This window comes from Fulmarus glacialis, unplaced genomic scaffold (assembly GCF_000690835.1).
Source record: "Fulmarus glacialis isolate BGI_N327 unplaced genomic scaffold, ASM69083v1 scaffold10983, whole genome shotgun sequence".
Lineage (NCBI taxonomy): Eukaryota > Metazoa > Chordata > Aves > Procellariiformes > Procellariidae > Fulmarus > Fulmarus glacialis.
Window position 1 is genome coordinate 55640 of NW_009201055.1, and position 10799 is coordinate 66438.

Consider the following 10799-nt stretch of genomic DNA (forward strand, 5'->3'; position numbering starts at 1 on the left):
CCTTAAACATTCATATAGTTCTGGGCAAATTAGGAATATATTCCTAGCAGCTCACAGTGTGTAATGCTGCTCCTCTGATGTCTGAAGCAAACACGTTGACTCACGAGGTGCTAGGTGTAGTGCTGGCCTCCTGACCTGGAGATGCAGGAAGCAATCATTGTCATCGCTCAAAGCTGCATGAAGGATTAGAAAAATCTTCCCAGGCACCCTCAAGTATTCAGTCTCTAATTGCAAGCCTCTGAAGAACATCCCATTAGAGCAGCTTATTAAAAGCAACAAACGAGGCTTTCATTTATCATGACTCCAAGTCTTCAACTTACAACTCTTAAAAGCCACAGCTATTTATGGCAGAGACTCTCTGAGATGCATCTAGCCACTAGAAATGTAGTTTAATTCCAAACGCTGTCTGGGTCATCTGCAGACTTGTGGTAAATTAATTACATTGATTGCAGGCACAGTTATTGGGGCCTATCATATATATATTCATTTCATTAACAAAGCATGTAGCCCAGGGTTTGAAACGATGCCAGGGGTGTTGATAAGTCATCCTAGCACAGGTTTATTAAAGTGTGCTCTCTGGACAGTTGGGTTTGCAAACCACATAGGCATTGCAGGGGTCACTTTTATTAGAACTGGAGGAGTGTCGGCTTTGTGTGCCTGAGATAACTGAAAGCAGTAGAGTTGGTCTAGCCAAGAAGCAGGGCAACTCCGGCAGGCCACAGAGGTCTGGGAGGTCCCGCTGCAGCTCCAGGCTCCTCCACGTTGTCTCTGCCCATCTGCAGCCCTTTCCTTGAAGCCAGGGCTCGAAGCAGAAGTCGCACCTTGTTTCAAGCCAGCTTGGCTTTTGGAGACGCTGCCGCCTCAGCGCCTCATTCTTTTCCAGCAAAGGGGGGGATTTAATGCTGCAGGTGTTTTCTCAATAACTTTCACCGTTACGTGGACGTGTCATCTGTTAACCTGCAGCAGATCAGAGGGGCTCCTGACTGCCCGCTGGAGCCAGGGGCAGGCCCCACAAGCTCTCCTCATAGTCTGCTGGTTGATTCAGTGAGGCTGGAGGAGACTTCGCAGATAATTTTGATGTATACAGTGCTCAGTTCAACTCTGACTGCTCCCCGATACAGGTCAGCTTGCTGGCTAAAGATCTTAAAACCCTGGAGAGGTCTGGGCATATTTCATTGAGCGGCGATCTCTTATCCTGCCACAGCATTTGATCTTGTCTGGAAAGTGCTTTCAGTTCTTCAGCTTCTAGACTGAGAAAGCCCTGTGTGGAGCGAGGAGATGGGGAAACTCTGCCCCTCCTAGAAGCCATCAGCACCCAAATGCAGTGACCATGAGGGCATGGCAGTTTGCTGGAGTGTAACATCCGGTTTTATTTGCCTCAGGATTTTTATATTCTGAAGTTTGTCTGCCAAATCAAGCCATCCTTTTAACAAGAGCAGTAATAAATCTTCCTTTGTCCTAACTGTTCAGGCCAAGTAGTCCATTCACTTACCTATCCAAGTGCTCCTGGGACTGGAAAGTGAATTTTGTTGTCTGCTGATCCAGTGTAGTTTGTTTCTAAGAGCTTTAGATTTCCCCTAATGTTACACTTCAGAGTATTTTGACCCTAAGTGCACAGCGTTATGTGATGGGTGTGCAGGGGTAAGGCTGCACTGAAGCATATTTCCCTTGCAATTGAGCTTTTTTTCCCTCCCCGTAAAGAGAGGGAGTGAGATCTGAAGCACTCTGCATTCAGTGCAGGAACTGATTTTGTCTCAGAGCAGCCCAGTTGCTGATGAGGTGCTCAGAGAGTTTTCTTTGTTTAAGAAAACAGGGAGCTGTTTTCGTTTTAAGGCAGTGGTTGCTTTTCAGGTTAATAGAACTGTTGTTTCAAAAACCTTGACTTCACATGCTGAGCAGTGTGGGAAGGTCTGGTGGCAGCAACTGTTAGAAAATGCCTGGGGGGAAAGGGCCTCCTAGCTAAAATGGAAGCTAAGTCATCACAGCCACAGTGATCTTCTGGAGACGTACCAGTTCCCTGCGCTCAAATCCTGTGAGGTTAAACCCAGAAAATGGCAAAATTGACTCAAAATGTATAATGCTTGGGTTCCCTTTGTGTGCTTTTAGATTTTGGACCTCCAGTGTTAACTTGGATCAATGGAGAGGTTTAGTAAAGGCTGAGCTGCCCCCGTATTACTATGACTGCACAAGCTGGGGCATTATGAAAATACAAAATGTTGTCAATTATAGTAAAAAAATATTGGCATCGCTGTCTAGAAAATGTTAGCACGTTGTTTTGCTGATGCAAAAGGAGCTTAGAGAGACATTCTTCACCAGTTCTAATTTAAGTAAGCACATAATCCAGTATATAATTCTGTAAATCATTGCATGCCTGAAGTTATTTTGCATCATAATTTAAGGCAGTGCAGTTGCAGAATGTTAATTTTGCCTAAATAGGCTATTTTAATGTGTTTAGGCATTGTAAGTTATGCTTTATAAAAATCTGATGGGCACAATTTTTTTTTCAAGAATGACATGTTATGATGATTTGAGGAGAAATGATGAGTGAGATCTTCAGCTGACTTTAACCAGAGTATGTCTGCACCGTTGGGCTTCTGCTTGTATGCCTCATACTGAAGTTCTTCCTGCTGTTTCTTCTGCACTATGTTCTTTTTCAGGATGAATTACCTTAATAGATTTGGTAACAGAAAAATTGTACATGCAAGTTCTCTGACAAGGATAAAGGGCAATTACTGAGGTGCAGCCAGCCTCGGGTTACGGACTGATGCCAGGCAACCCATACTCTGATTAGACTAGAGTAATGGCTCGGCAGCCTTCAAAAGCAAGCTGTGGACGCATGCAGTGCCTTTCAACTCACCACATTTTGAGTTTATTTAGGCTGAATATTCTCACACGACTCATAAGGTCCTGCTTCTGCAGATACGTAATGCGCCTATAAAGCTTCCCTGATACAAGGAGACCCAGAAGGGGCTCTGTGAGTTGAGTACATACATAAGGGTCTGCAAAAGCAGGGCTTGCATTCATCCAGCGCTTTTTTTTTTTAAAGGAAATTGTAACTGTACCGCACACATGCTTGTGGAAAAAGTCACTTTGCCTGCTCCAAGGCAGGTGCTTAAGTTTAAGCACATGGGTGGCCCCATTAATCCTAACGGTGGTACTCAAGTACAGGAAGCACATGGTTAATTGCTTTGCAAGACCAGGATCTATACGCTCTCCCCAAGGCGTTTTTCCCCAACGGTAGTACATGCCATGAAATTCTTGCAGCCCAGGGTGTTAAGGTCCAAATAATAATTGCAATAAAAAGGAAGAAGTGCATATAAAAATGTCGGGAATGTATTTGCACCTTGCCAGGGCAGTGGGATTATTCCTTATCCTGGGCCTTTTTGTTTGCTTTTCAGTTGCTGCGATCATGGCTGTGGGTGGGCTTCTTCTCTGCGTGCTGTTGCCTATCCGAGCCTAACATGGTCAGTGTTCCCACCTGTGCTGGCTCCTATTTTGTGTCCTCCCTCCATGTTTTCTGTGCACAGTCTGCCTCTCCCTCCCTTTCTTGTATTGGCCTGGAAATCACTTTCTCATCCGATCTCTGCACCCAGCTTGTCTATAAACAACTGGAAATAGTGTGACCCGAAGCAGAGTGTGTCTCCAGCAGGGCTCCTAGGGAAAAAAAACGTGCTATGTTATGCCGTGATCAATCCAGACACCGCACCAGCAATGTCATAATAAATGTCATAATAAAACATCACGTATGCTGGACACTTCATCAAATTCTGCTTCTTGTCACCAAGAAGGGCAGGGGAGGTAATTTGCCCCCAGAAAGGAGGCAGGGGACAGGCGGGAATGGAAGGGTGTTTAGTGGCATGTAACATGCATGTCAGTGAAACGAACTGTATGTCATCGACATACATGTCAATGTATGACATACACAGCAATGACATGATGCTGTTTGCCAACGATATGCTCCAGCAGCGTTGGACATATCTCTGCGGGTGTCGAGAGCTGTGTGTCCATGCTGCATGCTGCCCCGTTCTGCCATCATCTGGGCTGCCTCACCAATTTCTGCTCTCTTGTACTCTCCCCTCTTTTCTAACTAATCAAAGGAAGAGTGATTTTAATTTCTGTTGGTTTGACAGGACGTGAGTTGAGTTGCTCCCTGAAGGGAATGTGTTTTAGGTCTCTGAATTGGCTGTAATCTGTGCAGGCAGAGATCTTCCTAAGCCTCCTAGGAGACTCATGAATCACCATCCCCATCAGATAGCTGCTTGAGACCATAGGAGCGTGCGTTGTTAAACTGGGAAGGTTTTGCAGCATAGCTGGACCAGAGGTGTGAAGCTCTTCCACTGTGTTTTCTGGGGGATGCTGAGGCTTTGCATGATGGTAGCTGGGTCACAGCAGTCCCTGGCTTTGGGGCACAGCAGTCACCAAGGTGGACCATTTCTGGGTCCTCTAGTGCTGTATTTTGGCTCTGACAGAGGCCTGAACCAGGGAGGAGTTTGCAAATGCAAATCCCAAAGGCCCTAAATCAGAAAGCTTTTTTTTTTTCCCCTGCCAGAGCGTTTTTAAATTGGGTTTTGTGACTTTTGAGGGCTTAAGAGCAGGGTTAGCAAGTGAGGCTTCTCAGCTCAAAGTGTTTGGCTGCAAAATGTTCTTCTGGTTCATGCAGTCGTTCCTGCGAGCCACCGGTTTGGCAATGATTGCACTAAACGAAAACCTCCCAGTACTCCTGTTGTCTGTCATGCCTGTGCCACCAGTGCACGAGCAGTCCCTCGCTGGGAGTCATGCTTCCAATGTCCTCAGCAAGGCCCCCAACCAGAGAGTGGCAGCAATCAAAAATACTTCTCAGAGGAGACCGGGAATGGACTGGATGGCTACGAAGAAGAGAGAGACATAGGAAAAACTTGGCTGACCTGGAAAACACCCTCTGCAAGTTTCCTCCTAAGCTGCGGAGAGACTAATGTGGCAGCAAGCTGGGAGGGGGAAATGGGAAAAGTGACTTCAAGGCACGGACGCAGTCGGCTGTGCTATGGGAATGGCATGACAACCTCTTTAGAGAGATTTATGGAGATCATTTCAGAGGGAGCTTCCTGCGAGAGGGGGAAACGGTATCTTGTTTAAATTATTTTTAATTGTTCTGGTGGAGGTTTAGGAAATCAGGGAGTCATTCAGTGTGAAGGCAGGGAAAGACTATAGGCTAAAAATACCGCTGCTGGAATTGTGAAACTTCCTTTGTAAGGCATCCAAGTTAATCGGAGGTCGAAGGCAGAGTCGCACCCTGTAGAGGGGGACAGCAGTGGCTGGGAAAGCAGCTGAGAAGACGGTGAGCCTGCAGCCCTTAGGAAGGGAACCTGCCCTGGTTCCTCTCGGGCCAGCCATCTAGTGAATCTTTGAACTGAGCCGAAGGTCTTAGCTTGTCATCTCAAAACCTTTTACTGCTCTTCTGATCCTGCTCTCCAAATTATAGGACTTTGAGAGTAGATAGAGGAGTTGAATCAGAGTCAAATTCCCAACCTGCATGGGTTGCTCCAAGTTACTCCAGGTGAAGGTTTTGTCCAGTGCAATGGAAGTAACTCATTATAGACATCAAAAAAGCAGGAGGAAAGTGAACAGAAAAAGAGGAGACAACTTCCAGTATAAAAGCTGTTTGTTTTACACCGGTCCCTTGAGTATTCCCTGGTTTTGTGATACTGAACATATTCTAGGACTGCAGGCAGCAAAGGCGAATGCTGAACACGGACCAACGTCGCTAGAGGTAGACTTTTGCCTCTGGCTCTCAGTATCGGTGTTGTTTATTCAAGATAAAACTATTTGCTGAACAAGTTATTGTCTCCACACATGAGCTGAGGCAACAGGATCTTGGCCAGATGGACAGAGCCCTGTTTGTTTGTTCCTCTGGGTGGAATGCGGTCCTGCCCTGCAACACGTATGCAGCCTTATTGCTTTAACATCTTGGAATAAATAGTCTGAAATGAGCACTAACCCCTTGTAAACAACAACGTTGTGGTCCTCGCAAACCTCCTGTAAAGTGACAGCTTGAGATGGGTTGGATGCATTCCTCCTCGAAGTTGATTTATTGTAAAAGATGTGCTGCTGAGTAAAGGTCTCACCCCTGAAAAACAAGTGGCATTTTGTCTCTGTTTCAGAGAAGTGCACAGAGTTAATTTATTTTATATATGAGATATTAAATACAAGTATAAATCTCTGCAGGACTGGGACAGGAGATTGCATGCTGCAATCAGGGCACAAACCGTTTGGTGGTATTGACTGCACCTAGCAAGGTGAGGTCCCTTTCCTCATCGGGGACGTCTAAATGCTGTCTAAAAGCAGTAATGCTTTGGCCTGTGCCTCTAAAAAAAGTATATAAAGACTCTCCCACATCACTGCCTAGGGCTTGGATGTCCGAGGTCCAGCTCCACAGTCCCCTGACTGTGTCCTGCCTGGATTGTGACCAGAGTGCTGGCCCCAGCTAGGGAGATGGAAACTCCTTCCCTTGGGCATTCTGTGGTTTTTTGGGAATGCCTCGGGTGGCCAAGGGGCCACACACCACCCAGCAAGGGCACCCCAAAGCACAGGGTCAGATGCAAAGTATCTCCATCAGTCCAGGGAGAGCAAGCATCTTCCTGCCTTGTTTCTTCAAGGATTTTTCTCTGTGAATTGGCTTCTGCCATGCGAGGCAGTGGGCATTGGTTTCCCAGCTGGATTCTTCATCTTTCTACCCGTCCGTTTTATATTTTATAAACCTATATAGGGATCATTTTACAACTTCACTTTTATAATCTGCCCCATAAATATTTTACGAGCTGCCTGCCAATCTGCAAGTAGTTTTTAAATAAGACATGATGCCTTAAGAATATTTAAAGTCTCACTTTTTTTTCCTCTGATACTTTTATTGAAAAACTCGGAGCTGTGCAAGGGACACATCTGCTTTCTAGATACAGAAACTGGGACAAATCCGCAACAGGAGTAAATGAGTTGAGATTCAGGTGTGCTGCTGAATTACATTAACTCTTTGGCTGAGTGTCTCCAGCTCAGTGGGAGATGAAGCGAGCGTCAGGATCTTTATGCTTTTTCTGTATGTGATACAGAAAAGATATAAGAAATCTACGGTTTGTACAGTGACAATAAACTAGAGAATGAGCCTTCTATCAGGAGGCTTTCGACTCGCAGTTTTTCCGATAAATATTAACAGCAAATGCACATGCAGAAATGGATTATTTCACAAAAAGTGGGAGCTTTTTCTTCCCCCAAAATATATTGCAAAGCCACAATATTTAGATACTTTTATCTGCCAGTAAGATTCACATAGTGAATCAAGACTGTTAACCTGAAATAGCAAATTTTTATGGGATTTAGTTGGGGAAGAAAGGAGAAGAAACTGCTTGTGTGTGTTATTTGAAGCATTTGAAGGTCAAGAAGGGAAGAAGTGCGGTTTAGCCCCGGTCAGCATGTACATGGCTTGTTTCTCCGGGTAGTTTAAGAAAGTGAGCGTGCGAAGAGCACAAATGATTGCAACAGGCAGGTTTTGCAGCAAGCTTTGTTAGTGATGCCCAGAGTTGCTTGAGAGTTGCTTGAGAGTTGCAGTCCACTAGCTGCCATCTCACTTTGGCCTGTCTTGTCAAGGCTTGTTTTAATGATGCTTTGGGGGTCCCAGAACCTGATTTCGTACGCTAATGTGACGTGCTGCTGTATGTGTTACCCAGCTCGAGAGAGGGGGACAGCCGGAGCCAACTGGTTTGTATTAGCCCTTTGAGCGTGTCGCTGGGCAGTAAAATATGGACCGTTGTGCATCAAGGTGAGCTTGGATCACTGGATGCAAGCGATGGCATGTTCCCCGTTTCTCTCTCCTCCCTTTTTATGGTTGAAGAATCAGGACATGTGGGTAGTAAAAAGAATAATGTTAGAAAAGCTTAGTTATAGGTGAAGTACTCCAAACCTGAGGAAGATTTGAGGGCATTTGCTCTAAAGGAGAACAGAAGAAATATGTATATGTGCATTTGGTAGAAGGATGAATTGAAACATTTGTGTATTTTTAAGAGGAAAATTGCGTTATACGCCTCAATCCAAAAAATTGCTTCTGCGGAAAACTGATGTAACTTTTGGCAACTTGCAGCAGAAAAAATTGGGGTTGCCAGAAGTGGGAATTGATACTGATACTCATATCTCTAGTTTATATAATTAAAGGGGGAGGCAGTATGATGAAGAAAGAGAAAAATCCATTTTCACCCAGGGACTGTGAACACCAAAACGTGTTTTGAAATGACCCTTACTCCCAGGGTCTCCCTGTACACCTAGTGCTTAGTTTTTGAGTTAATTAGGCAGGACCCCATCTCAGGAAATGGCACTGCTGCCGCTAGAGCAAGGTAACAGGCACCGACAGGCAGATAACTGAACCGTGTCTCCAGGCACCTCATTGCCACTCCCATGGGTTTTGCATTCGGAGCGTGATGGTCTCAGCTTGGTCGCTGCTGCTGAAGTCACGCCCTGCATGGATAGCCTGGCTGTTTATCAAGTGTGACCTGTTTATCTCCCTGCCTGTGCCTCTGGACTGCCTGTCAGCCTCTCCCCTTGCCTTCTGTACCCTGTCTCGATCCATTCCCCTGCCCTTGCGCAACCTTTGCAGTCTGTTTTTTCCTCCTCTCCTCTTGGCACAGGTCTCCCCTTCTCCCCAAGGTAAGCTTGTGTGCCTGCTCCCCTTCCCCAGAGTAACCCTGGGAACTCGTGTTGTTTTTCACCTCCTCGACCCTCTGGTATCCAGCTCTGCTGGGGCCAGCTCAGCAGTGGTGTGTGCATCCCGTCGTGTTGGGGCTTTTGTTTGTAATCGTGATCATTTCACAAATCCGGTGCCAAAATCCTATAGCCGAAAGGCTGCTTGGCCCCTTGCATCCAGGCAGACAGCAGTTCCCTGTAATAGGATTTCACGCTGAGGGCATGTTTCATGCAGATGCCTATTACTGCCTCTTCCTAATTGCAGTTTTGTTTCTGCTAATCATATGCTCCTTCTTGCTGCGAGTGATGCTGGAGTGCTCGCATCCCCCTATCTTAAAAATCATGGGCAATGGAAAAGAAGACTCCAAGTTTCTCAGCTTTAAGTGGCTTCTTGGTAACCTGAGGCTTTCTTTGAGGTGTGCCAGCTAGCGATCCCACTGCGCGCTGGCTGGCTTGCAAGTGTCTGTTGCAGGTTTTTCACTCTACCAAGCAGTGTCCCTCTGTCTTATGTCCATGTGGTTTGCTTTAAGGATGATCCAGTTCCTGTATCCAGTTACCATATCAGGTCCTTGGAAAAATAGGCATGTATATGTGCATCATACATACCTCATTCTGTATTTTTAAATGTATATATATGTGTGTATATAGTAGTTCTCCTTGCCTATGCAGTGGCTTCCTACATGGTTGTTTAAGTGAAGCAGGTCTCAGAAATGCCACCAAAGCAGCCAGTTAATGCTAATGCAATAACATCACCTAGAGAACCAGGGAGAAGGGTAGGGGTGAGTCAGGGAAGAGCAGCCAAAGACTAATAGGGGGATGCCCTGGGGGAGATGTGACTCCCATATGGCTGTGGTTGCAACTCCATGGTAGGATTCAGCAGCATCCTTGCACTGCCTGGTGCTAACGTGGGAGCAAGATAAGTCAGGCAGTGACTGGGTGCCTTCTTCCATCTTTATTGCTGCTGGGCAGAGCGGATTGCGTGAATGGTAACTCCCCTGCTTAAAGACAGGAGATGTGCAGGAGACCCCATCAGAGCCAGGAATACATAGGAGACCCTTGAAGGCAGTGAGGCAACAGGTTTTGGGTTTTTTAAGCCATTATTTTGCATGTGTATAAGGTGTTAATGTTTACACAAGGCTGTTTTCTAAAGTATCAAAATTTAAAGTTCTGTGCAAATGCCCAGTGGATGAAGGGCAGCATGCGGTACATACAACATGGTGCCTGCAAAAGCTCTGCGGTCCAGGAGATCTTGCTTTTGCGATTCTAATGTTTCATCCCATTCCCCTTCCATTGTCCTTCCTGTTCTTGCTTTTTTTTCTTCTTAATAATAACTGAATTAGATGTATGGTAGAGTGGAGTTGTTCAGAACCATCTGTGGGATTTGGAAACACAAGTCCAATTGAAAATCAGTGGGCCTTGGGCCCTGAATCCCGTTAGGAAAATTGCAAGTTTGATGAGCTAAAACTGGGACAGCAGCAATACAGCCGCTAGAGAGGTCGGATTCGTCGCTGCTCTGGGTTTTTGTGCTTTGTGTGATTTGAAGTAAAGAGCGGGGTTCTGCCATACCAGAGACAAAAACACTCTTCTGTTTTTTTTTTTTTTTCCAGGCGATGTGGCTATAGCAAGGCTAAACAAGATCCAGAAGAAGAAAAGATGCATTTTCATAATGGCCACAGTGAGTAAAGATCAAACATATATATGTGGTTTTGGCTCTCTGTGGTAATGAGAAATACAACTGAGAGGGTTTTTTTAAAAAAAAAAAAATTCAGATTTTGCTGGTAATTCACAAAAGAATTGTTTGTTCTGTTATTCAGTAAGTCCCCACCTGCCCCTGCTCTAAGCCCCATGGAAAACTGAACGTTTGAACAGTCCTTTTATATGCCCAGCCCTTCACACCTGTACATTTGCAGCAGATCTCTCTAGCGAGCCATATTGTCCTGTTCCTCTGTCTTTGCTGTGTGACCCAAGGTGCTATTAATTTTGCCTGGTCAGCACATAACAGCTCTACATTTTTGTGATCTGGACGCATTGGTCCAGAATACCTGTTTGAAACCCTTGCTCCACCCCAGCCAGCTATGAGGACCAAGCCCACAGCTACT

At 45.6% G+C, this 10799-nt stretch overlaps 1 protein-coding gene across 2 annotated transcripts in view; it reads left to right on the forward strand.

The window, feature by feature from the left end:
- The window catches only part of EPHA5 (EPH receptor A5), an 86922-nt gene that overhangs the window by 49674 nt on the left and 26449 nt on the right, over positions 1-10799 (forward strand). The window contains exons 6-7 of one of the 2 annotated variants that reach the window (XM_009573796.1): positions 3399-3464; positions 10308-10375. In XM_009573796.1, coding sequence (XP_009572091.1) covers positions 3399-3464; positions 10308-10375 — 134 coding nt within the window. The remainder of the gene's footprint in view (positions 1-3398; positions 3465-10307; positions 10376-10799) is intronic. The other variant, XM_009573797.1, reaches the window with a different exon arrangement.